Genomic DNA, 27,352 nt, shown 5'->3' on the forward strand with positions numbered 1-27,352 from the left:
AAATCCGTCCTCCGCAGGCGCGGTGTAAGTGAAAGCGTGCTTGAATGTGGCGCGGATTATTGACCACAATTAATTTAACACAAATTACAGAACATATAAGTGTAAGAGTGGCGGCACGGTGGCGCAGTGGTTAGCGCTGCTGCCTCACAACACGGCGGACCCGGGTTCGAGTCCCGCTCTGTGCGGAGTTCGCATGCTCTCCCCGTGTCTGTGTGGGTTCTCTCCGGGTTCTCCGGCTTCCTCCCACCTCCAAAAGCATGCGCTTCAGGTTGATTGGCCGGTCCCCAATTGACCATAGGAGTGTGTGTGTGTGTGACTGGTTGTTTGTTTGTTTCTATGTGGCTCCGCGGTACACTGGCGTCGTGCCCGGAGTGTCCCCCGCCTCACGCCCTGAGACTGCCAGGATAGGCACTGGCTACCCCGCGACCTGCGTTAGCGGATTAAGCGGGTTGGAAAATGAATGAATAAGTGTAAGACAACTGACCACTGCGTCGCGACTGTTACATTCACAATCTTACAAGTCTTCATTCTTTGTTGACTTCACTCGTAAACAACGAAGATACATGTCTAGTGAACCGAAGAGACCCTGCACTGACAACATGACCGTGAAAAAGATCGGGACCCACAACGGAACGTTTCATTGTGATGAAGTTCTCGCTTGTTTTTTTCTCCGTCAGCTTCCCGAATACAAGGTGAGTTCAGGGCCTGCGGTGTTGTCTTGAAGGGATGCATAATGGTTGTCATCTGTTTACCCTGAACTGCGCCTGTTATAATACAGTCTTTGTTGGTGCCCCGTCATTAAACAACATTGGTAAATCGTGTTTCATTTGTTCTTTAAGTTCGCAGTAACTGTTTTTACTTAATGCTAGGATCTAATTTTATAGTCAAGTTACTCAGGTGCAATCCAGAAGGGGGTACTGTTGTACAGAGAAACGCAATAGTGTGTAGTAAATTAAATACCTAGACCAGATAAATGCTAACGGATTTAAAGGATATCATTATGTTTATTTGCGTATCTGCTAGTATAGTTTGTGTCTTATGAAAACATTTAACTTATTTTTTCCACTGATAACTGTTAATAACTATGTTCATTCAGTCAGTAACTAAACAAAGATACATATCAAAAAAGACAACCCAAACCTTAACACCTTAAGTTTCAGCTGCAGTTTACAACATTTCTAAAAATAAATAACTAGTGTCCCCCTGTCCATCGTTGATTGCTGTAGTAAACCTCCTGAACTGATGCTTCCAGATGATGTCATTCTGTTTCATGGTGGCAGCCTGGTCTTCACCATGAGTTGAGCTGAGGAGTTGCTGTTGAGTCTGTGGAGGATGTTAACATCATCACTCACTCAACAAACATCAGGGATATTCCTCAGGACTTGAGGGTGGGGACCTTCAGTAGTCAGGCCTGAACTCCAGTAGCCCAACATCTGTCATATCACATTTGTTTGGTGACATGGTTGAGGATGTCATTCACAGACAGATTTCTGTAATAAATGTATTTCAAATCTGAAGACTACTTGTAAAAGCCAGTGAGGCCTGGCCAGTCTGTGTACGCTGAGAATGATCACAAACTTGTCCTGCAAAGAAATAGGGAGATGTTACACCAGTTTTCAAAAAGAGTAATGTCTTCCTAAATTGAACCACAAACATGAGAGGACTACATGTAATCAGGGCTACATCCGTATTGTAATAAATAATGTCCTGGAAAGGAGAGGAATGAAGGTTAGCCGCAGTAAAGGTACATGTGTGTGAATGAGAGGGACCCAAGTGGAAGAGTGAGGTTACAGGGAGAAGAGGTCAAGAAGGTGGAGGATTTTAAATACTTAAGGTCAACAGTCCAGAGCAATGGAGAGTGTGGAAAAGAGGTGAAGCGTGTACAGGCAGATGGTACGGGTGGAGGAAAGTGTCAGGTGTGATGTGTGATAGAAGAGTTTCAGCTAAAATGAAAGGAAAGGTGTACAAAACTGTGGTGAGACCAACGATGTTGTTTGGTCTAGAGACAGTCACTGAGGAAAAGACATGAGACAGAGCTGGAGGTAGCAGAGATGAAGATGCTGAAGTTCTCTTTGGGAGTGACCAGGATGGATAGGATCAGGAATGAGTACATCAGAGGGACAGGACATGTTGGAGGTTTTGGAGATAAAGTCAGAGAGGCCAGACTGAGATGGTTTGGACATGTCCAGAGGAGAGATAGTAAATATATTGGTAGAAGCAAGCTGAGTTTTGAACTGCCAGGCAGGAGGCCTCGAGGAAGACCAAAGAGGAGGTTTATGGATGTAGTGAAAGAGGACATGAAGGTAGTTGGTGTGAGAGAAGAGGATGCAGAAGAGAGGGTTAGATGGAGGCAACTGATTCACTGTGGCGACCCCTGAAGGGAAAAGCCCAAAGGGAAAGAAGAATCTCCATAGTGTAATAAACAATCATGGTAGAATTTGTTTCATGTTAAATGCACTTGCACTGAAAAGTTTGAGAAAAGCCCTCTAAGGCATACACATAAATACCAAATGTCTTTTCTGTTCTGATAATCTGTTGTGTGCATGAAGACAAATGATTACAGATTCACAAAGCTTTTTGTTCATTGTACAGGATGCTGAGATCATTCGGACCAGGGACCCAGCAGAGCTGGCGGAGTGTGATATTGTTGTAGATGTGGGAGGAGAGTTTGACCCAAAGAGGCATCGATATGACCATCATCAGAGGTACAGGTTTGGTTCTAAGTTTCTGCAGAGATCATACATAATCAGTTTTTTCTTTCAAGTCATTGGTTGACATTCTGCAATACTTTGTCATTTATTACCATTCACTTGATTTTAATTCAGTTATTGTAAAATGATGTTAAGTCTATGAGAAGTTATTCTTTTCCTTTCGGCTTTTCCTTTCAGGGATCGCCACAGCGGATCGGTTGCCTCCATCTAACCCTGTCTTCTGCATCCTCTTCTCTCACACCAACCACCTTCATATCCTCTTTCACTACATCCATAAACCTCCTCTTTGGTCATCCTCTAGGCCTCCTGCCTGGCAGTTCAAAACTCAGCATCCTTCTACCAATATACAGTGCGCCCTCGGTGTTTGCGGTCAGTGTGTTCCAGGAACCACACGCGATTGAGGAATCCGCGATCGAGATTGCAATCTACTTATCTTATTATTTACGGTAATTTAAACGTTTATGAATAATAATAATAATAATAATAATAATAATCCACACTTTATTGATCCCTCTTGGGGAAATTCTCTTTACACTTCACTGAAGTACATACATGTGGTACACATTGGTTTCAGACACATATAGAGATACAGGGGAGGCAGAGTGACGGGTCGTGTGAGGAAATCGCGCCCCAATGAGCATCTTGTAGGGGGGACGGCGCCTTGCTCAAGGGCGCCTCGGCAGTGGCCTGGAGGTGAGCTAACACCTCCCACCGTCAGCTCACACTCCGGAGATTTTCTGGCGGGAGCGGGATTTGAACCCCTGATGGCTGGGCGATCTGTCTTCAAGTCGTCTGCTCTACCGCTGAGCCACTGCCGCCCCAACCCTCCCCTCCCCTCCCCACCCTACCCTCACCATACTGATTTTAAACCACCTTCTATCTATATTACCTTTTCCCACACTCCGATAGACTGTTTAAAGCACTTTTGTGACTCACGAAAGTCTGAGACTGACGGCATAAGCGCGCTTCCGGATGCCGTCAGCCAATAGAATGCGTCTAAGGCATCATATGACTGCCGACCGAAAAATCCACAATGAAGTGAAGTCACAAGGCGCACTGTTTTCACTTCCTCTCCTCTGGACATGTCCAAACCATCTCAGTCTGGCCTCTCTGACCTTATCTCCAAAACCTCTAATCTATGCTGTCCCTCTGATGTACTCATTCCTGATCCTATCCTTCCTGGTCACTCCCAAAGAGAACCTCAGCATCTTCATCCCTGCTACCTCCAGCTCTGTCTCCCTTCTTTTCTTCAGTGACGCTGCCTCACCACAGTTTTGTACACCTTTCCTTTCATTTTAGATGAAACTCTTCTATCACACGTGACACTTCTCTCCACCTGTTCCATCCTGCCTCTACACGCTTCTTCACCTTTTTTCCACTCTCCATTGCTCTAGACTGTTGACCCTAAGTACTTAAAGTCCTCCACCTTCTTGATCTCTTCTCCCTGTAACCTCACTCTTCCACTTGGGTCCCTCTCATTCACACACACTTCAGAGCTGAGAGCTCAGAGCTGATCCCAGATGCAGTCCCACCTCCACCTTGAACTCCTCTGTCACACCTACAACACACCTCACCACTGTCTTACAGTCCTCATACATGTTCTACCTCTCTAACATACTTCTCTGCCACTCCAGACTTCCTCATACAATACCACAGTTCCTGTATGGGCACACTGTCATAAGCTTTTTCCAGATTTATAAAAACGCAATGCAGCTCCCTCTGGCCTTCTCTGTACTTCTCTATCAACATTCTTAAAGCAAATACTGCATCTGTAGTACTCTTTCTTGGCATGAAACCACACTGCTGCTCACAAATGCTCACTTCTGCCCTTAGTCTAGCTTCAGCTACTCTTTCCCATAACTTCATTGTATGGCTCATCAGCTTTACTCGTCTATAGTTGCCACAACTCTGCACATCTCCCATGTTCTTAAAAATGGGCACCAGCACACTTCTCCTCCATTCCTCAGGCATCTTCTCACTATCTAAGACCCTGTTGAACAACCCAGTCAGAAACTCTACTGCCACCTCTCCTAGACACTTCCAAACCTCTACAGGTATATCATCAGGACCGAGTGCCTTTCCACTCTTCATCCTCTTCAATGCCCTCCTCACTTCCTCCTGACTAATCTTTGCTACATCCTGGTCCACAACAGTCACCTCTTCTAATCTTTGTTCTTTCTTATTTTCCTCATTGATCAACTCTTCAAAGTACTCTTTCCATCTTCCCATCACACTACTGGCACATGTCAAGACACTTCCATCCCTATTCTTAATCACCCTAACTTGCTGCACTTCCTTCCCATCTCTGTCTCTTTGTCTTTACAACCTGCAGAGATCAGTGTCCCTCCTTACTGTCCAACCTAGCATACAAGTCATCATAAGCCCCTAGTTTGGTCTTTGTTACCTCTGCTTTCACCTTACGCTGCATCTCCCTGTACTCCTGTCTACTCTCCTCAGTCCTCTCAGTGCCCCACTGCTTTTTAGTCAAAGTCAGCTTTATTGTCAAATGTACCAAATATGCACGACATACAACACAAATGAAATTGCAGTCCTCTCTGACCCACAGTAGACAGACAGTACAACAGGCAGTACAACACAGACAGTACAACACAGGAAGGACAACACAGGCAGGGCAACACAGGGCAACACAGACAGTACATTAGATAGTACAGCACGAAGTATTAGACGAAACACAAGAGACGGTAAACATCTCTACACTCTTTATCCCATAGGGGAAGTGACGTGTGCGCAGTCCCTGAGTTGATGGGGGGAGAGAGAGATAGGTAGTCAGGTGCTGGGGGGAGGGCAGGACGGTGTGAGGGTAGAGTTCAAGGCTATGGCTGGGGGCAGAGCAGGGAGGGAGTTGAGCCTCCTGACCGCCTGGTGAGAGAAACTGTCCTTGAGCCTGCTGGTTCTGGCCCGCAGACTCTGCAGTCTCCTACCTGATGGCAGCAGGTTGAAAAGGCTGTGAGAGGGGTGGGTGGGATCACCTAAAATTGCTGATGGCTTTGCGGGTGAGGCAGGTGTTGTAAATGTCTGTGAGGGAAGGGAGAGAGACACCAGTGATCTTTTCAGCTGCTCTCACGATGCGCTGCAGGGTTTTACGGCAGGAAACGGTGTAGGCGCTGTACCACACAGTGATGCAGCTGGTCAAGATGCTCTCGATGGTGCCTCTGTAGAAGGTGAGCATGATGGGGGGTGGGGCTGTTGCTCTCCTCAGTTTGTGGAGGAAGTAGAGGCGTGGTTGGGCTTTTTTGGCCAGCGATGTGGTGTTGCGGTCCCAGGACAGGTCCCCAGAGATGTGCACACCCAGGTACTTGGTGCTGCTGACCCTTTCCACTGCAGCACCGTTGATTGTTAGTGGAGCATGCTGAGTGCGTGTTCTCCTGAAGTCCACAACAATCTTCTTCGTCTTCTCCACATTCAGATGGAGATTGTTGTCCTTGCACCACTTAGCCAGGAGGCCCACCTCATTTCTGTAGGCTGTCTCATCGTTGTTGTTGATGAGACCCACTACAGTCGTGTCGTCTGCTTCAGACTCATCACTCTATCTGACACTCTTTTTACCTCCAGGACATTCCTAATAAACTCCTCCTTCACGATAACTCCTACTCCATTTTTCTTCCTATCTACACCATGATAGAACAACTTGAACCCTGCTCCTAAACTTCTGGCCTTGCTACCTTTCCACCTGGTCTCCTTGACACACAGTATGTCTACCTTCCTCCTCTGCATCATGTCAGCCAAATCTCTACCTTTTCCTTTCATAGTTCTGACATTCAACGTCCCTACTCTCAGTCCTATACTCTTTGTGTTTCTCTTCTCTCTACAGACACACTTTCCTTCTCTTCTTCTTTGACCAACAGTAGTCCAATTTCCACTGGCACCCTGTAGGTGAACAGCACCGATGGCGGTCATTGTTAATCCGGGCCTCGAGTGATCCAGTATGGAAATCATATATTTGATTCGCATGTTTGATTTGGCAAAGGTTTTACGTCAGATGCCTTTCTTGACACAACCCTGTGTATTTATCCAGCACAATAAGACACTCCGACTTGCGGCTACATTAATGAGAAGTTATTACTAAGTATTATTATAAAGCAATTTTGTGAAATGTGTGATTGTTTCCACTGTCAGTGACCCTTTATATTTGACTGTGAATGAGCAGTGAACAATGGTGGACAGTGAACAAAAAATGTAATGTTATATTATTTCCATAAATCCAATTATTTCTGTTTTTTTCTTCAGATAATTTCCATTTAAGCAAAGTAATTGGGCACCGTATATTATTTCTAGTGATGGGAAACTATCTAATCATCAAAGGACAACACAGCAGATCTCTCTTATAATGGACTGGCCACAGCTACAGAGATACTCAGGTAGTTTTTATTTTTAGTAAAGGCTCATTTCCTTTTAGATGTGCTGGTAAATAAGGTCATTTAGTCGGCGGCCACAACAAATCTAATGAATTAGTTCTGCACTTTTAGTCAGTATAAAGTTAAGGGGATACATGTCTGTCAGCTGGAACTGACACGAGCGTTCTGTTAGGAATTTAGTCAATCAATGGAAATTTGATTGTAACCTATTAAGATAGTAATCAGTTATATCTGACTTTTCAGAGACAAAACAATTACAGTAATCAAGCCCATCTTACTGATAAGTGTTAGGTGCAGCCCCATGAACACCACCTTACTTTCAGAAGTTTAAAAAGCAATTTGGGTGGGTGTGGACCCTGATGAGGGTTTTAGAGGAAATAACTCTTTACTGAAAAATGAGTAATTTATGCTTGTTTTGATTTTAATCCTGTTGTTTTTTTGTTTGTTTGTTGGTTATTGCAGTAATACTGGACCAGCACTATAAATTATAAATCATAAATTACTTCCAGCAAGAGGGCGCAGGTAGATAATGTAATAGCTGTGTCTCCCCAATCTTTGTCTTTCTGTCATGAAATACACCAACGGCTGGTGATCCTGAGAATTTTATGCTTGTCAGTTTGACTGTTATCCAAGAAAAGCAGTATTTCACCAATGGCTTCAGGATGTAATTCAGTAACATTGAAGACAAATCCGTCTGAAACCTAACTAAATCAGTATGGTGTTTTATTTTTTTGTAATTGTGTGGTGATATGTGTTACTGTTTGCTATTTGTTCTGTTTTTGTGGACAGGAAGTCAATTTCAACAGTATAATAGTGTGTTTTCATTCTCTAGAAAGAAAATGATTGAAAATATTTTAGAACCCTAAGTTGCCAAATCACAAAGGTTCAGTCGTGTTGCTTTCTGCCTGAGTTCCTCCTGGATGAATGTTTTCATTCGAAGTATGTTCACATTGTGTAATGAGCCAGTTCCAGATGTCAGTTAAATGCCTCCATGATAATCATCCATAGTTCTTATGACCACGGTGATACAAATACGTCAGGGCTCTCTTCCTGGCAGGTGGTTAGTGATAATTATCACTCCTTCAGTTGAGCGCTCCCCTGCTGTACGTTCACGAGGCAGAGAGGCTGCCACGACGCTGTCATGGGGCGCGAAAGAATGCGCCTGTCACTCACATGTGCAGATGGGGGCAAGATGGTCGGAATGGATCAGACTGGGCTGGGGCACTGAGAGAAGTTCCTCATTCAGTAGCATTTTTTCCAGCTGTGACGGTGCAGAGGTGAAGCCGACAGCAATACAAATGTATAACATTAAGAGCATGACATGAGGCCTTCAAAGAAGTGTTTCAGTATTTATGAAAATACACTTAATTGCTTTTCTGTCAGGAGATGGATGTGAAGATCAATCATTAAGAACCACTTAATGTCCATTTAATAGGAAGCTGGAGTCAGCAGGTAGTGTGGCAGCAGACTAAAGAGACGTACTGATCCATATTATCTTCACTGTATGCTAAACTAACATTCCGTTAGCTCCAACTTCTTTATTAGATCAGAGATTAGAGAACAGAAGTGTTCTAGAAAAACATTCTCTTAATTTGAAGCCGAATGACAAAATTGTGGTCATATTTTTTTTGTTTGTTTAACATTTAAGATAACTTTAAATATGAGAAACTGCCAGGTTTTTAGGGAGGATATTCAATCTTTTAACACAGACTGAAGCTTAAAAAAGTAGATTTTAATTTCTACGAAACTTATTTTCAGGCTATGTTGCTCACACAGGAGAAAATAAACAGAACATGTATCATTTTTAATTTGCAGGTGAAGGCATGTTTGCCTTGTTCCCAGCACCTGACGTACAGTAACAACACGTCATCAATGAGGAGGCGTTACTGAGCCAGATGTGAGAATGAAGCCGGTGGTGATGCTGTGATTACTTTTATCTCACAACATAGACCTAGTTTTTTTCCAGTGACAATAATCATTCTATGTAACTCACTCACATGAACACATAGGTATATACAGTATTTATTTATATTAAATATACATGCATGAACATGTTATCCAAACCTCTTATTGCTTTACTAAACCCTGCAAGGACCAACAATCACAAAACAATTTCCTATAGTATATAGCTACAATATAGCAAGCAAGGGTAAACACATTGAATTGGATTATATTCGGTTTTATTCAGAAAATATATGCAATAAAATATTACCAATCGATCTACGTTCCCGCCCTCACCTATGGTCACGAGCTGTGGGTCGTGACCGAAAGAACGAGATCCCGGATACAAGCGGCCGAAATGAGTTTCCTCCGCAGGGTGTCCGGGCTCTCCCTTAGAGATAGGGTGAGAAGTTCGGTCATCCGGGAGGGACTCAGAGTTGAGCTGCTGCTCCTTCGCATCGAGCGGAACCAGATGAGGTGGCTCGGGCATCTGGTTAGGATGCCTCCTGGACGCTTCCCTGGTGAGGTGTTCCGGGCACGTCCTATGGGGAGGAGGCCCCGGGGACGACCCAGGACACGCTGGAGAGACTATATCTCCCGGCTGGCCTGGGAACGCCTTGGGATTCTCCCGGAGGAGCTGGATGAAGTGGCTAAGGAAAGGGAAGTCTGGGCTTCCCTGCTTAAGTTGCTGCCCCCGCGACCTGACCCCGGATAAGCAGAAGAAGATGGATGGATGATGCTTGTCACACTAAATCCATCCCAAGTGCAGTTTCCTGGGATGTAACCATTTTCGACTCATAACAGCCTACTTGTAATCAGCATATAAGTACTTCAGTGTGGCCAATTAGCCCTTTAATGGCAGTGACCACCCCCTGCCTCTCTAGCATGTCACTCGTGATGGCTTCTGTTGTGCTGCCACACTTGCATCCTCATTAGATGACCAGCGGGGACTGTGGGCTGGAGTCGACCCATTTCAACACGTGGTTGTGGAGGGACCTCCGGTGGCTTTTCTTTAAAATCCAACATGCTTTCCCTCTTCTGTCCATGCAGTTCACTCTCGGGAGCTGAAAGGAATATTTATAGATTCAAGGCCCTTTAATTGATGTCTGACACACAGCCAGCCATGTGCAGCATACATTTGTTGAAGAGCACATTTACTCTATATTATGTTAATGTGAATAGTGCGCTTTTTAGAGAACGCAATGTTACATCCTCAAACCCTATGCTTTGGTTCTGAGCCATGAATGTCATCTGCTTGAGAACATGATGTGCATGTTTGCTTTGACCAGTAGCAGAAGCTGATTACCATTCCCTTTACTTCGCAGGACTCCTCTGATTCATTCAGGGCTTAATTTGCTTTAGTTGTTGATTATTCTTTCTTAGCTTACAGATTGAGATATCTTCTATATCCAGATGTAACACTGAGGCAGTAATGGATACGTTTATCCATTGATCATGTGATAATAATATAATAGGTAATAAATCAGCTAACCGGTTTAACATCATTTAAGTATCAATTCAGATACTCCACTTACATTACAAAATAGATATTAAATTATATTAACAGGTGTTTGTGTGCGTGCTTGTGTGTGTGCGTCTGTTCATGCGTGTGTCTACACAAGAAGCTAAGAAAAGAACAATCTGAAGATTTTTGCATTAATATTTTTGATCAATTCAAATAAAGAACAAATTCAATCTTTTATTTGATTAATTTTTCTTTTCCTTTCGGCGTGTCCGTTGGGGGTCACCACAGCTCGTCATCTTTCTCCATATCAGCCTATCTTCTGCATCCCTCATGTCTTCCTCACTGCATTCATCCACCTTCTCTTTCGTCTTCCTCTTGCGTGGTAGCTCCATCCTCATCAACCTTTAACCAATATACTCACCATCTCTTGTCTGGACGTGTCCAATCCATAGAAGTTTGCTCTCTCTAACTTTGTCTCCAAAACATCTCACCTTGGCTGTTACTCCAAGTAGCTCATTTCTGATCTTATCAATCAGATATATGTGCTGATTGCACCTCTCCCATCCAGTGTGAGCCCTTGTTTAAATTCTGGAGAATTTGTGTTTGGCATACCTACTCTGATATCATTGAATTATTTGTGTTTCGCTAGCAGTCAGCTAACAGAATACCTGTCCCTCTGTTCAGGACCTTTGTAGAGAGTTTCCACAGCCTGTGTCCAGATAAGCCTTGGGTGACCAAGCTCAGCTCGGCCGGCCTGGTCTACCTGCACTTTGGTCGTCAGCTGTTGGCCCAGTTGACGCAGCTGGAGGAGAGCGACAAGCTGCTGGACGTGCTGTTTGGCAAGGTGAGAGATGAAAAGCCATGTACTGTATAGAGCAGCAGTAGAGGATTTCCCCCGAGTCAATTGCATCAAAGACATCACTGTCACCACTGAACCGAACCTAAACACAGTATATTTTATGAAGTTTGAAGATAGAGAACCGAAAGGCTTACTGAGATCTGAAGAGAAAATCCAGCACGTCAATTACTTTGGTAAAACTAATTACGTTGGAATTAAAGAAGACTTATTTCCACACTGATGGTTATAAATATGCCACCACTTTCTGTGGAAACCCTTATTACTTTTTTTTATTGGCGTTTAGCTTCTATCAGACAGTTGGCAACAGGATATGGTTAGGAATAAAAGGAGAGAGATGGGGGTGTTCCTCTGCCAGATCCAACGTGAGAACACTGCTGTTAGATTTAAGGCATCTCAGACAGCCGGGCCAGGAGGCCTTGGCACACAGAACAGTTTCAATATCCAAGCATGTTAATCAGTTTTCGTTAATATTACAGCCATTAACTCTTATTAACATTGGCCTATTGATGTGTCAGTTTGCTTAAAGCCCCACATAATCTTATTACTGATGGCTGGGGCTTTTTTTTTATGTTCATGTTGCATGTCTCTTCCTCCAATTTAGATATTCTGAACCTCCACTTTTGCACCTAAACTCTGTTCTATTTATGACACGCTTATAAAATGTCAACTGTTTGGTGATTGACCTTCTGTTGGACTGTGGAGTTGACTTCTCTGTGCTAAATTTGTCTACATCTCCACTCATCTTCCAGCTCTTCTTGGACTTTTGTAAATAAACTGTAAAATGGACACAATTTAACTTTTCCTTTTCATTAAATGGCCCAAACATCCACTTAAGTCTTCAGTTACTACCCACACAATATGACTGAACAGACCTCAATCTGGATAATGTAATCCCAATACACTGATCTCTGTATTGTCCCTGTTTTTATAAGTGTAACGTGATTTAATGGCTTTTTTTTCTCACAATTCTTAAAAGTGGTGATTCCTGTAATGCTGGTTCTGTACCTCTGTTGTCACATGTGTCTCTTAACTCCTCGAAGCTGTACGAGAACTTTGTGGAGGAAGTGGATGCTGTAGACAATGGCATTTCACAGTGTGATGGGGAGGCCCGTTACTCCATCACCACCACGCTGAGTGCACGTGTCGCCCACCTGAACCCGTGCTGGAACAGCAAGAGTCAAGACACAGAGGTGGGGGCCGTGAGTGTGGATACATACTGACACGACAGAGGGAGTGTGCTGATGCAGGATTTTCTTTTACCATATTCAGTTATTTGTTGATTCATATTTATCATATTAGATCATTAAAATAAAAGCTTTTGTTTTTAGACTTAAATTGCATTACATTGACTGAGACATTATGAAAACCTAAAAAATGAAGGTTGTATGTATTTGGCTTGGAGTTGATTTTTACTTTTTATTTCAGGAGTAAGGTTCAGGATAGCTGTGAGGAAATGATTGTGTCCAGTAAATCTTCCCTGAAACAAAATCAAAAAGTCGAATTTAATAGCATCAAAAGATTTAAGTAACATACCTGTACTTTTCAGAAGAAGGTTGTTGGAGAACATTTGAATTTGCAGGTAAACAAATGGATATATCAGGTTCTTTTAGATGCAGAGCGCATCAGGATGCCCTGAATCACAGCGTGACAAAGTCGGATACACGTTATCACAGGGCTGTGCAGTCACCGTAAGCACACAAGGGAATACCTGCAGGGAGGGCAGCACCTGTATTATATAGACTCACATGGGTAAAATCTCAACAGTGCCAGCAAAGTTTTCTTTCCATGGTGAGGCTTTTCCAATGCAGTGACTATTTGATTTTTCACTTTTTAGTTAACATGATTATAATCATCCCCACTAACACACTGTGAGCCAACGCTCCAAGAGGTCACACAGATTTCTAGTGAATAAAGTTTAGCTTACTACTTGAGGGCAGACCAAACTGGTGAACTCTGAAGAGAAACTGTGATCATTACTGAAGAACCTAAATGAGTTGGTTACTTTCATCCACAACTGTTCAACGTCAGTTTGATCCATGATGACAAACAGGGACTTCACTGAGCAAGGACTACAATGATATTTAAGCAGGGGTTCAAGAGATGTGTTTCATCAAATTCACATCTTAACTCCATTATTGGAAAGCAATATTCAGTTCTTACTCTGCATCTGACAGTAACTTCTAAATGTACACATGGTTTCACTAGGAGGGTTTCAGAAAGGCTATGAAGATGGTAGGAGATGAGTTCTTGGACCGGCTGGACTTCTACCAGACCTCCTGGCTGCCGGCTCGAGCCGTGGTAGAGGAGGCTCTGAAGGGGCGGCATCAGGTATACAGCTGTCCAATCAAAGGTGTATTGTAATTTGTCAGCTTTTTGTAACTTAGCTCTTGGGTACTGAAAAACAAATCTGTAGCTTGTAAAAAAAATAAAAAAAGCAAATCAATTTGATCAACATTTAAATGTTAGTTTATTGTGGAGCCAATGTTTTTTTGCATGAAGCACTGAAAATACATTCAAAGGCTAATCGTTCTAAAGTGTCATTGACACAGAATGTTATAATGATAAATGTGTTTCACTGGAAAATATATTTTACATGCATAAAAATTAAATAAAGGTTTTATTTCATTTTCTTTCCTTCTTTTCCACAATTTAACATGATGGGATTTCTTTATTTAATTTTTTTTTTTTTCACATTATTTCAGTTTTGGTTCTGTTTTACTGTTTGACATGGAGGAATGAGTTTCGTGATGCCTTTTGTCTTCATTCAAGTAGAATGTTGTTGTTTACGCTAGAGAATGATACATTTTTCAGGTACTTTTTAAAAAAAATGGCTGTAGAAAATTGTGTTTTCACTGACAAGCAGTGACGTTTGTTCTGGTGTTAATAAACTTAATTATAAAAACTGAAAATAGTTCACGCAGTTAGCGGACTATTCTTTTTCCTTTATTCTTGTGCTTCAAGAAATGGAAAGCGACAAGCAGATCTGTTTCTGAAAGTCTCCAGTCATTTGTCATGTTTATGAGATTCTGATTCTCCTCGTGTTGCAGGTGGATCCCAGCGGGGAGGTAGTGCTGTTCTCCCAGGGTGGCTGCCCCTGGAAGGAGCACCTGTTTGCCCTGGAGAAGGAGCTTCAGGTGGAGAAGCCCATTAAGTTTGTCCTTTATGCTGACCAGAATGGAAAGTGGAGGGTCCAGTGTGTCCCTGCTGGGCTCAACACCTTCCAGAACAGGTAGAACAGTCTTATCTTTAGCTATGGAAGTAACTAATGGTTACATGGAGGGAGTCCCATGCATGATTTAGCATAGGACTCAAGCGGAGAATTTCAGCGTAGTGACAGGCGCAGGTCGTGAACCTCCCTGTGGACACATTGAGTTGAGATGAGTCCTGGTAATGAGCTCAGATAAGCTTTAAATGCTCAGCAGACCATTTGACAACTATTGACGTGTTGTCCGATGAAAGGATTCACCTTCTCCTATAAAAATACTTGCTTGTAGAATAAGGATGATCCTTTAGGCGAGGTAGAGATTTTGTTTCCATATAGCTGTCTGAGGAATTGAGAGGATGTAAACACTCCCCAGCAGAGACACTGGAGATGGTCCTTAATGAAAACCTGTGTTTCAAATGCAGGTTGCAATCATACTGGCTCAGATATTTTTTATTTACATCTACTTTTCAAAAGATTTTTGTGTTGAAAATCACCATTATCTACAGACTGCGAGAGCCCCAAAGGGCCAATTCTAAGTTATATATCTAGTTCATTGTAGTCTTGTTTGATTTTTAAATAATAGCTCTGAAAAGATCAATGGTTCAATGTTTTAATGGTGGCATAAGAACCAAGGCCTGATATCAGTGATTTGAGACCAAAATCAATTTCTCTGAGAACTTAAGATCAAATGATCTTCTTCTTCTTTTCCTTTCGGCTTTTCCCTTCAGGGGTCGCCACAGCGAATCAATTTCCTCCATCTAGCCCTGTCCTTTGAATCCTCTTCACTCACACCAACTATCTTCATGTCTTCCCTCATTACATCCATAAACCTCCTCTTTGGTCTTCCTCTAGGTCTCCTGCCTGGCGGTTCAAAACTCAGCATCCTTCTACCAATATACTCACTATCTCTCCTCTGGACATGTCCAAACCATCTCAGTCTGGCCTCTCTGACTTTATCTCCAAAACCTCTAACATGTGCTGTCCCTCTGATGTACTCATTCCTGATCCTATCCTTCCTGGTCACTCCCAGAGAGAACCTCAGCATCTTCATCTCTGCTACCTCCAGCTCTTTCTCCTGTCTTTTCTTCAGTGACACTGTCTCTAGACCAAACAACATCGCTGGTCTCACCACAGTTTTGTACACCTTTCCTTTAATTTTAGCTGAAACTCTTCTATCACACATCACACCTGACACTTTCCTCCACCCGTTCCATCCTGCCTGGACACGCTTCTTCACCTCTTTTCCACACTCTCCAATGCTCTGGACTGTTGACCCTCAGTACTTAAAATCCTCCACCTTCTTGATCTCTTCTCCCTGTAGCCTCACTCTTCCACTTGGGTCCCTCTCATTCACACACATGTACTCTGTCTTACTGCGGCTAACCTTCATTCCTCTCCTTTCCAGGACAAACCTCCACCTCTCTAGCTTCTCCTCCACCTGTTCCCTGCTCTCACCGCAGATCACAATGTCATCTGCAAACATCATAGTCCATGGTGATTCCTGTCTAACCTCGTCTGTCAGCCTGTCCATCACCATAGCGAACAAGAAGGGCTCAGAGCTGATCCCTGATGCAGTCCCACCTCCACCTTGAACTCCTCTGTCACACCTACAGCACACCTCACCACTGTCTTACAGTCCTCATACATGTCCTGCACTGCTCTAACATACTTCTCTGCCACTCCAGACTTCCTCATACAATACCACAGTTCCTCTCTGGGCACCCTGTCATAAGCTTTCTCTAGATCTACAAAAACACAATGCAGCTCCCTCTGGCCTTCTCTGTACTTCTCTATCAACATCCTCAGAGCAAATACTGCATCTGTGGTACTCTTTTTTGGCATGAAACCATACTGCTGCTCACAAATGCTCACTTCTGCCCTTAGTCTAGCTTCCACTACTCTCTCCCATAACTTCATTGTATGGCTCATCAGCTTTATTCCTCTGTAGTTGCCACAACTCTGCACATCTCCCTTGTTCTTAAAAATGGGCACCAGCACACTACTCTCCATTCCTCAGGCATCGTCTCACTATCTAAGATCCTGTTGAACAACCCAGTCAGAAACCCTACTGCCACCTCTCCTAGACACTTCCATACCTCTACAGGTATATCATCAGGACCGAGTGCCTTTCCACTCTTCATCCTCTTCAATGCCCTCCTCACTTCATCCTGACTAATCTTTGCTACATCCTGGTCCACAACAGTCACCTCTTCTAGTCTTTGTTCTCTCTCATTTTCCACGTTCATCAACTCTTCAAAGTACTCTTTCCATCTTCCCATCACACTACTGGCACCTGTCAATAGACTTCCATCCCTATCCTTAATCACCCTAACCTGCTGCACGTCCTTCCCATCTCTGTCTCTCTGTCTTGCCAACCGGTATAGATCAGTCTCTCCCTCCTTACTGTCCAACCTAGCATACAAGTCATCATAAGCTTCTTGTTTGGCCTTTGCTACCTCTACCTTCACCTTACGCTGCATCTCCCTGTACTCCTGTACAAATGATCAATGAATTACAAATGATCAATGAATACAAATGATACAAATGATACAAATGAAATGATACAAATGAATACAAATGATCAATGAATCAATCAATTTTCCTGTACAAAAGATCAAATGATCAAATGATATAATTTAATCACGATCTACAGCTATAACTGATCTTTTACATTATGTTTTTTGGTTTTATTATTTTTTTCAACACCTTTAGATACATTTAGACGCATACATTTTTTCCTAACTCTCCCTCATCCATTCTCATGAAATCACATTGCTCTTCTTGTTTTGTAAGTGCATAATGACAGAAACAACAAGAGCTGATGTGTGAGTTAGTCAGATGATTAACACTTTTCAAGTTTGGATTTGTCACCACTGAAGGGGAATTGTTTACCTGAGGAGCCTCCAGTGCTCTGACAGGCAGAGTTTCTCTAATAACGTCATCAGCATCCCCACTGGAGTCCTGTAATTGGTCTGCTGCTTGACTGCTGCCGTAAATCCCAGTATACCACCAGTATGACGTATGGCCAGGAAAATGTACCTCAGGTTTATTGTACAAAACACATTTTCAGTTTAATCTGTTACACACTGCAGTTTGTTATGTTGTATTTGGATTTTATATGCAGAGGGTCGTGTCAGGAAGGGCATCCGACGTAAAGCATTTGCCAAATCAAACATTCGAATCAGATATATGACTTCCATACCGGATCGGTCGAGGCCCGGGTGAACAACGACTGCCATCGATACTGTTCACCTACAGGGTGCCAATGGAAATTGGACTACTGTTGGTCGAATAAGGAGAGGAGGAAAGTGTGTTTGCTGAAAGAGAGAGAAGAGGAACGCCAAGAGTATAGGACTGAGAATAGGGACGTTGAATGTTGGAACTATGACAAGAAAAGGTAGAGAGCTGGTTGACATGATGCAGAGGAGGAAGGGAGACATACTGTGTGGCCAGGAGACCAGGTGGAAAGGTAGCAAGGTTAGAAGTTTAGGAGTAGGGTTCAAGTTGTTATCATGGCGTAGATGGGAAAAGAAATGGAGTCGGAGTTATTTTGAAGGAGGATTTTGTTATGAATGTCCTGGAGTGTCAGATAGTGATGAGTCTAAAGCTAGAAATCGAAGGTGTAATGTTCAATGTTGTTAGTAGGTATGCTGCACAGGTAGGATGTAAGCTGGCGGAGTAAAAGAAATTCTGGTTGGACTTTGATAAAGTGAGAGAGTTGTCATTGGTGCAGACTTCAATGGACATGTTGGTGAATCAAACAGAGGTGATGAGGAGCTGATTGGAAGGTTTGGTTATCCCGGTGAGGAATTCCAAAGGACAGATGGTGGTTGACTTTGCAAAAGGATGGTCATGGCTATAGTGAATACTTTCTTCCAGAAGAGGCAGGAACATAGAGTTACCTATAAGAGTGGAGTTAAGAGCACACAGGTAGACTACATCTTGTGTAGATGGTGTCATCTGAAAGAGATCAGTGACTGCAAAGTAGTGGTAGGCGAGAGTGTAACCAAACAGCATAGGATGGTGGTGCGTAGGATGACTCTGGTAGTGAGGAAGATGAAGAGGGCAAAGGCAGAGCAGAGGACGAAATGGTGGAAGCTGAAAAAGGAAGAGTGTTGCATGACTTTTAGGAAGGAGTTAAGACAGGCTCTTGGTGGTCAGGAGGTGGTTCCAGATAACTGGACAATTACAGCTAATGTGATCAGGGAGACAGGTAGGAGAGTACTTGGTGTGTCATCTGGAAAGAAAGTAGATAAGCAGACTTGGTGGTGGAATGAGGAGGTACAGGAGTGTATAAAGAGAAAGAGGTTTGCTAAGAAGAAGTGGGACACTGAGAGGACTGAGGAGAGTAGACAAGAGTATAGGGAGATGCAGCGTAAGGTAGGGGTAGCAAAGGCCAAACAAGGGGCTTATGATGACATATTGACAGGTGCCAGTAGTGTAATGGGAAAATAGAGTAATTTGAAGAGTTGATGAATGAGGAAAGTGAGAGAGAACAAATACTAGAAGTGGTGGCTGTTGTGGACCAGGAATTAGCAAAGATTAGTCAGGATGAAGTGAGGAGACCATTGAAGAGGATGAAGAGTGGAAAGACAGTCGGTCCTGATGATATACCTGTGGAGGTATGGAAGTGTCTAGGAGAGGTGGTGGTAGAGTTTCTGACTGGGTTGTTCAACAGAATCTTAGATGGTGAGAAGATGCCTGAGGAATGAAGAAGTGTGCTGGTGCCCATTTTTAAGAACAACGGAGGTGTGCAGAGTTGTGGCAACTACAGAGGAATAAAGCTGGTGAACCATACAATGAACTTATGGGAAAGAGTAATTGAAGCTAGACAGGGCTTGAAATTGCGCCCATTTTGAAATTGCGCCCATTTTGGTCGCATATGCGCCCAAATTTTTATCAGTGCAACTATTAAATATATTTGGGAGCACCAGTGCGACTAGGGGAAAAAATCTGGTGTGCCCTTTTTTGTGAGACCGCGCTCCTGCGGTCCTGCCAGGAAACAATGAGAACGCAACTGCGGCTGCTCTCCTGGGCGAGGGAGAGAGGCGCGCGGAATGGAGATGGGCGGAGCGGTCTCTATCGCGCCGTCACTGCCTTGCTTTTGGGTAGGTGCTCCTAAAGTCTTTGCTGGTGCTACTAACTGCTAAATTTGGGAGCACCAGTGCTACCAAGAAAAAAAGTTACTTTCGAGCCCTGCTAGACCAAGGGCAGAAGTGAGCGTTTGTGAGCACCAGTATGGTGTCATGCCAAAACAGAGTAGAGTATTTTCCGCACTATAAGGCGCACCTAAAAGCCTATAATTTTCTCATAATCCCGTAGTGCACCTCATAATCCGATGCGCCTTATATATGGATTAATATTAGTATTGGTTAAAAACAAGTTTGCTGAAAAAAAGCCGGCAGTCTGGCCGGCAGTCATGCCGCACCCCGCCACCAGGGGCACCCTCACAAGGTATTCGGGCCTATGCCCCCTAACAATGGTAGTCAAGGGGCGTCACCGAAGTGGCATCGCTCACTGACCTGATGGTCTGACAGCAGGGCAGAGCCCCGGTGACCGGCTACGATAATGTAGCAAAACATAAGGAATTTTCAACAACTCTATTAATAAAGTTTGACTGACTGACTGATCTCAATATTTCCCAACCACTGTAGCACCCGGAATAACCCACTTTAAACTTAATTGATCTAAAAAATGCAATTGTGCTGTAATCTGTAATCTACTGACGGTCCATTCTATTAGTTTGCGGAAACACACAGAGAAACTTACGTAAAGGCGAATGAAAGACCCTCAAAGCTGAACTTCCAGCCTTTTCTGAAATTTCAAGAACAGAGTCACTGCTAGAAAAAGGTGCTTGGCGTGCTGCACTGATTTGCAAATGTAGTTGATAGCTCTGGGCGGGCGCCGGAGGGGTGCATTTGGGTTTGTGTATTCTGTCTGCAGCGACGTGCTGTGAGATTCACGGCGGTGAGACTCTGTCGTTAAAGTTAGTTCTAGGAGTAAAACAGCATCACATTTGCCAGTAAATTAGCAGCCTGACCTTAAAAACTAGTTAAAAAATTGTTTAGGACACAAAGCAGCAAATAGCTGCACCTCACCTCCGACTGGACTACCGATTGATTGAAACAATATTTAATTAATAAACAAAGACGAACGTGGGACCTTAACTATCTGCTTCGACCTTCAGATCAGGAAATAATCCGCCGTGTTCCAACTGAGTGTACTCGTAATGAATTTAACCAGTTTTAATGTCAGGTTTTTTAGAATGGCTTCATTGAAATAACAATAGGGACGTTTACAGCTGATTAAAGGTACTCACAGTCATGAATGCTCTGGCTAGTGGACGGATAGCGCAACTACAGCCACTATTTTTTAAAATCTATTTTAATTTTTGTTATTATATGCGCCTTATAATCCGGTGCGCTTTATAATCCAGTGTGTCTTATAGTGCAGAAAATACTACAGATGCACTATGTGCTTTGAGGATGTTGATAGAGAAGTACAGAGAAGGCCAGAGGGAGCTGCATTGTGATTTTGTAGATCTGGAGAAAGTTTATGACAGTGTGCCCAGAGAATAACTGTGGTATTGCATGAGGAAGTCTGGAGTGGCAAAGAAGTATGTTAGAGTGGTGCAGGACATGTATGAAGACTGTAAGACAGTGGTGAGGTGTGCTGTGACAGAGGAGTTTAAGGTGGAGGTGGGACTGCATCAGGGATCAACTCTGAGCCCCTTCTTATTCGCTATGGTGATGGACAGGCTGACAGACGAGGTTAGTCAGGACTCTCCATGGACTATGATGTTTGCAGATGACATTGTGATCTCTAGTGAGAGATGGAGGAGAGACTTGAGAGGTGGAGGTTGTCCTGGAAAGGAGAGGAATGAAGGTTAGCCGGAGTAAGACAGAGTACATGTGTGTGTGAATACAAGGGACCCAGGTGGAAGAGTGAGGTTACAGGGAGAAAAGATCAAGAAAGTGGAGGATTTTAAGTCAACAGTCCAGAGCAATCGAGAGTACGGAAAAGAGGTGATGACGCATGTAAAGGCAGGATGGAACGGGTGGAGAAAAGTGTGATGTGTGGTAGGAAAGTTTTAGCTAAAATGAAAGGTGTACAAAACTGGTGAGACTCCAGATATTTGGAGTTTGAGGAATTGATGGCCCGGACCGAATCAAAACGATCGGATTTTGCTTGAGTGGTATTTGTGATGTCACAAATCCGCTCTGTGATTCGACAGAGTGATTGATGATATTCATTGGTTGACATGCCCAAGGGCATGGCAATCCCTGAGGGGGAGTTTGTTCAGGCTACAGTATCATTGTGTGGTAATGTCCTACCTCAAAGCTACACACTGAAAGTTCCTCACACAGATAGCATTTGGCTAACTAGTTATTGCTGCTTCAGTCAGGTGTGTGTGTGTGTGTGTGTGTGTGTGTGTGTGTGTGTGTGTGTGTGTGTGTGTGTGTGTGTGTGTGTGTGTGTGTGTGTGTGTGTGTGTGTGTGTGTGTGTGTGTGTGTGTGTGTGTGTGTGTGTGTGTGTGTGTGTGTGAATGGGGGCTGGGGTGGGGGCTATATTTGTCACTTTTTATTGTTGTATGTGTCATTATTTTATCCCGTATCCCGTATCCCTGAGGGAAGGCTCAGAGGGGGGAGGGGTGGAGATAGGGAGCTGAAAGCTACTCCCCATTAAAACAGACCTTTTGAGAGCGGAACAGAATTTATCAATATTCAATGAAAGATATTGAGGGTCACGGATCCCTTTAGGGCAAGACATTTCAAAAACAGTGTAGCTGGACATCTGGCAGCTGAATGACATCAATTAAAAAAGCATAATATGGGACCTTTAACAGAATTTGATCACAGTTCCAGGGTGTGACCACGGATTAGAAATTAAAAAAACAAACAGAAACACAAATAAACTGTGTCTTTACTTCTTCTGTTTTATCAGCCAGCTAAAGGTGATTTAACGTTCTACAGTTTTCATTATTTTGGCAATTACTATAAATATGGAAGATTTGATAAAAGGATTTTAATGGATTTGGTTAGATAAAATCTCACCTGCCCATTTCCCGAGTACTACAACACCAAACCGTAGCCCTGATCACTTGAACTGTTCACTTGATTACACAGATGTGACACTTACACCTGTGATTGTAAGACAAGAGGAAATATCTGTCTAATTTCCTGTAGCTGCCCTATTTTTGGGTTAAAAGCTTGTTGAGCAGAAGTGATTTGCAGTTTTATTACAGCAAATGAAGAAAAGAGTAAATTATGATGTAGATGCCAGTCGGATATACTGTAATTAAATGACCTAATTACTGATTTAAAATTTACAAAAACATTCTTTGTTAATTCACAACTCACATTCCACAAATACAGTGTTTATGCTGATAAATAATGGCCACTAATTACCAACCACAATTTAGAGTCATTATTTCTGTGATCTCTCTGGCCCGATCTTCTCCATTGATGAGATAGTTTCCATACATTATACTGATTGTAATATAGATTTTTGATTAGACTCCATTTAAAGCCAGCTGGTCACACATGTGACATCTCATTTTGGCTTTCGATGTCACAGCCGCTGCAGATGGTCTCTAAGGCTCGACTCCCTTGGCAACATCTGTCTTTCTGCTGCTATCTTGGCTTTGACACGTTATTGATGATGCACCGTGGGCTGTCCAGCCACAGAAAGGGAATAGCTTTTTGATTCACTTCTGACGCTACCAGTGACTGCTCTATTTTCACACTTTCGATGAGGTCCCTTTCCTCTTGGCTCTCCCATTAGTGTTTCTTTTCTTCATGTATGTCCCCCTCATTCTCCTATTTTATATATTTCTGTCTCTGCCTTTTAGTAATCTGCTACTATTTCTTTACCTTTTCTCTCATTCTTGTTTTTTTTCCACATTAATCCTGTTTCTCCCCCGTCGTCCATCCTCTGCCCCGTCTCCCTCACTAACCTTTCACACCTGTCACCTCATCCCTCCTGTAGACCTTTTTTCCCAGCCTACTGCAGAATCTCATCAGGTGGCACTGCTTTCAACTAAGAAGTCAGGAATTGGTGTGTAGTTGTGGAGCGCTTCAAAGATTTAATGTAATGTAAACATGAGGTTTAGTGCTGCATGGGAACAATGGCTTGTCAGTTGGATTACAAAAACACAACTACAGATGGTTATTGCTCTGGGTGGCCTGCTTCCTCACAGTGGGTATGTGCCAATTCTGCGAAGGGGTGTTGTTATCACCTGTGTCCCTGCTACTGCACCTGTGGGAAAACCGTTCTATTTTTATCAGCATTGCATTACTAAGGAAATGTGAGACAGGAGACGGAAGAGAGCAGTGGAAGCGATTCTTCTGTGGAGATGGACTGTGTAGGATAATCCTATACAGCCTGTCGCCTGCAGTGAGAGCTGAACCAGAGAATATACTTTCCTGTTTCTGAACCACACTGGCTGCTGACACAGGCATCTCCTGTGTCTCTGCATTATGACCACAACTTATGATCATTGTTTAAAATGTAATTGTTTATTTTTACCGATCAAAAAAGAGATGTGGAAAAAAAAAACATCAAAATGTTCAGCTTTGTGTAACATCATCAGGTGTCTGGCAAGTAATCCAAAAAATATCCAATTGATTATGATATGAGTGGAGGAAAAGCAGCAAACAATAACATCATTACAAACTGAAGTTAAAAATTCATATTTTACTTAAAAATGCATTCAGATAATTTGTCCATTATTTAAATGTGTACATCTAATCAGCGACATAATTGTAACAGAATTGCAGTTAAATGTGACTTGATGAGGTCAAAATGTCAGATTAAAATTGCAGTGAGACTAAATTAGTACAATGAAATTAAAAAACAACAATATTATATTGGAAGGTTTTTTTCCCCTCCTCAGCCCTCTGTTCATATCAGTTGTCTAAACCACCAACGTTGTGTTGAAATGGAAAAATATTGTGAAGTCTAAAATGTGCAGTGCAGGAGGATTCACGGCCGCTGCAGGAAGGATATCTCTTGTTGTCTTGCAAACGAAAACTGAACAGAAGGTGGAAGTTCTGTGCTGTAACCCTAAACACATGCTGTTGATTTATTTTGTGTTTTAATGACCTGTTATCTCTGCATGTCTAATCCTGAGAAATCTTTTTTTCTTCTAATGAAGCGTAATTCCCAGTATCTATCTCGTTAATTTGCTAATTGCTGGCTTATTTTTAGACGGGTCATCTTGAGAATCAGAGCTTCCTGGCCTGTCACAACAACAAGTCATCCTCCTCCTACTCCTTCCCTCATTACCAGCCCCGTTGACCTTTCCCACTGAGCTGGTTTTCCAGCCATACTGTGGAGCTATCGATTGTCTGATTCATTTAACAGGGATTATGGGTTTGCCGTGCTTCCCTCCCCATGTTGTTGTATGACAGCTTTAATAAGTATACGATTGTGTAGACCTGAGGTAATGGCATGGAGAGCAGACCCGAAGAAGGACGATGAGCTTCGGTGAATTATTGGCTCTTATGGGTCACTAATGAGCTTGTGAAGCACATCATCCTCTGACTCCGATGGTTTTGGAGAATGGCTTATATTCTGAAGGAAATGCGTCTAGAAATGATGCCCTTCCAACAGAAGACAAGTCAAAACCCTATCCTGATTCAAAATTGCAGTTGTGCTTGATAACTGCGTCTCTTCATGTCTTCCAAATTAGACTCCTGAGTTGTGTAACTTACCAGTCCTGTGAAAAAGACAATGTTGAGCTGGAAGTTAACGTCACATTTTTAAAAAAATTAAATATGAAGTTGTGAGTGGATTTAATCAGGTTTTTAGGTTTTTAAAGTCTGTATCATAAGCGTTGGAGGGGTTAGAGGTGAGCAATGTAATGATGAACTACAATTTAAGCAAATTCTGAGAGAAATCTAATATTTAAATATATAAAACCATATAAAGACAAGAGCAGTCTCAAATAATAGAGATGGTAACCTCTATCAAGGGAGCACACCCGAAAGAGAACTAGTGCTTTGTCTGACATAATGGACAGAGGTGTGCGCTCAATCCAGCAAAGGGGTGAATGAGCTGCTTTGCATTTTTATGAATTTTCAGACTGCGAATCACGAATCAGAGACACTCTGTCGATGTTAGATCGTAAACCCTCCGACAGCCAATCTTCTCCTCATGTTGAACACTTGCCGGTTGACTCATTGTGTGGCCTCCTCAACTACTGCGCCAATCTGTGATTTTCCACAGCACTGGAGGAGAATGAGACAGACTTTTATTGGTCTGATGACTACGGTGGATTGTTGTGGTGCCATGTGTGAAACACATTGCAGTCCTGACATAAATAGGATCAACTACAATATCATGGTTTGATTCACATGTTAGCGCTGAAAGTATTTGCTGTTTTCATTATCACTATTTTTTTGCTATTGACTGAAGGAGTGCAATTAAAACACAGCCCAAGTCGACATGAGCCCCATAAGCAGCTCTAATATTACTCAGTTTATCATATAAGACATATATTGACATTTTAGAAGCTGCATACTTTATTGTACTTTGTCTAATTGTTCGAGCTTACAGTGAGTTTAATATTTTGTTGACATTTTTCTTCAGTCCGGAGCTGGTCAAAGCAATTGTTGTTTTTCTGGTCACGCAGCCATGTACGGCACAATGTGTTCTGCAAGAAGCAATGTGTCAACAGGAAGTGAGCAACTGACCACGTGGTGTCCATCTGCCACCAGCCAACTTTCCCTTCTGTCTCCCTGTACTAGGCTGTCCTTGCTAGAAAAGTGGTGCGGCGTTCGCGATGAAGCCCTATCAGAGCTCAGCGGGATCAAGGGCTGCATCTTTGTCCACGCTGGAGGCTTTATTGGCGGAAATCAGACTCAGGAAGGAGCCCTGGAGATGGCAAGGAGGACCCTGCAAGCTGCTGCTCAGTCACCTACAAATGGAAGCAGCTGAAGGGAGAGGATACCCAGGAAAAGCATTTTGTTCTGGGGTTCAGCTTTTAAAGAGGGTTAGAACAAGGAATGAAATGTTAGTGTGCTAGCCTGCAGTTTTGTTAATTTCAGACAGGGTTAATGTTTTTTTCTGAATGGAGACTGTATGGAAATAACAACCAGATAATATTGGACCAGATCCCTGTATTCCTACAGTGTATTCCAACACAGACCCAGTCTTAATCATGTTGGCTCATATTTGGCTTTTTGTCCTCTGCCTGTTCCTATGAATATTTTTCTGTTTTTGAATTATAAAAAAAATATCAAAAATATGGCTCATATTTCTTTATTTTTGTTCTGTCATAGAAATCTGATGTAGACAATCTGACCCATCAGCATCTTCAAACCCTGTGAAAACCAATCTTACCATTCAAGGGTCATCGTTTGTAGACACCGGACATTGGTTCATCCTTTAATTCCCAGTGTGCTGACATTGAATGTAGCACTTCAAAGAGAGATGGGCTACTTCCACCTGGTTCTAACATCAAAGCATTAATAATGAAGCCTTGATTAATTCTGATAAATTTAATTTTCAAACACCACAAAGAGGAGCTCTTTATAGCAGCCAGTGTCATGACAAGGTTACTGGCAGTTGGATGAGCTGCACAGTCAATTTCCTCTAATAAATTTGGGGGATGTGTTTTGAATTTTCTCATTAATGCCTCAGAATTTCTTCCTCCTTTTTCTGCCTGTTATTCCTCGTACACACGGCGGCCCTTTTGCTTCTCTCCATCCTAAGTAACGTAGAGCAGTTCCATCGGCATGCCGGCATGCTTTTTTTTGTTTTGTTTACTCCACAGCAGAGAAATATTTCAT

The 27,352-nt window shown here is 42.8% G+C and overlaps 1 protein-coding gene across 1 annotated transcript; it reads left to right on the plus strand.

The window, feature by feature from the left end:
• myg1 (myg1 exonuclease) lies at positions 1-26,794 on the plus strand. Its single transcript, XM_068316402.1, has 8 exons — positions 1-95; positions 465-692; positions 2,593-2,705; positions 11,178-11,337; positions 12,393-12,542; positions 13,558-13,680; positions 14,400-14,581; positions 26,309-26,794. Exons 1-8 carry the CDS (start codon positions 45-47, stop codon positions 26,496-26,498), a joined length of 1,197 nt encoding a protein of 398 aa, XP_068172503.1. The 5' UTR covers positions 1-44; the 3' UTR covers positions 26,499-26,794.
• Positions 26,795-27,352: the final 558 nt, after the last annotated feature.

Source organism: Antennarius striatus, chromosome 5 (assembly GCF_040054535.1).
Source record: "Antennarius striatus isolate MH-2024 chromosome 5, ASM4005453v1, whole genome shotgun sequence".
Classification (NCBI taxonomy): Eukaryota; Metazoa; Chordata; class Actinopteri; order Lophiiformes; family Antennariidae; genus Antennarius; species Antennarius striatus.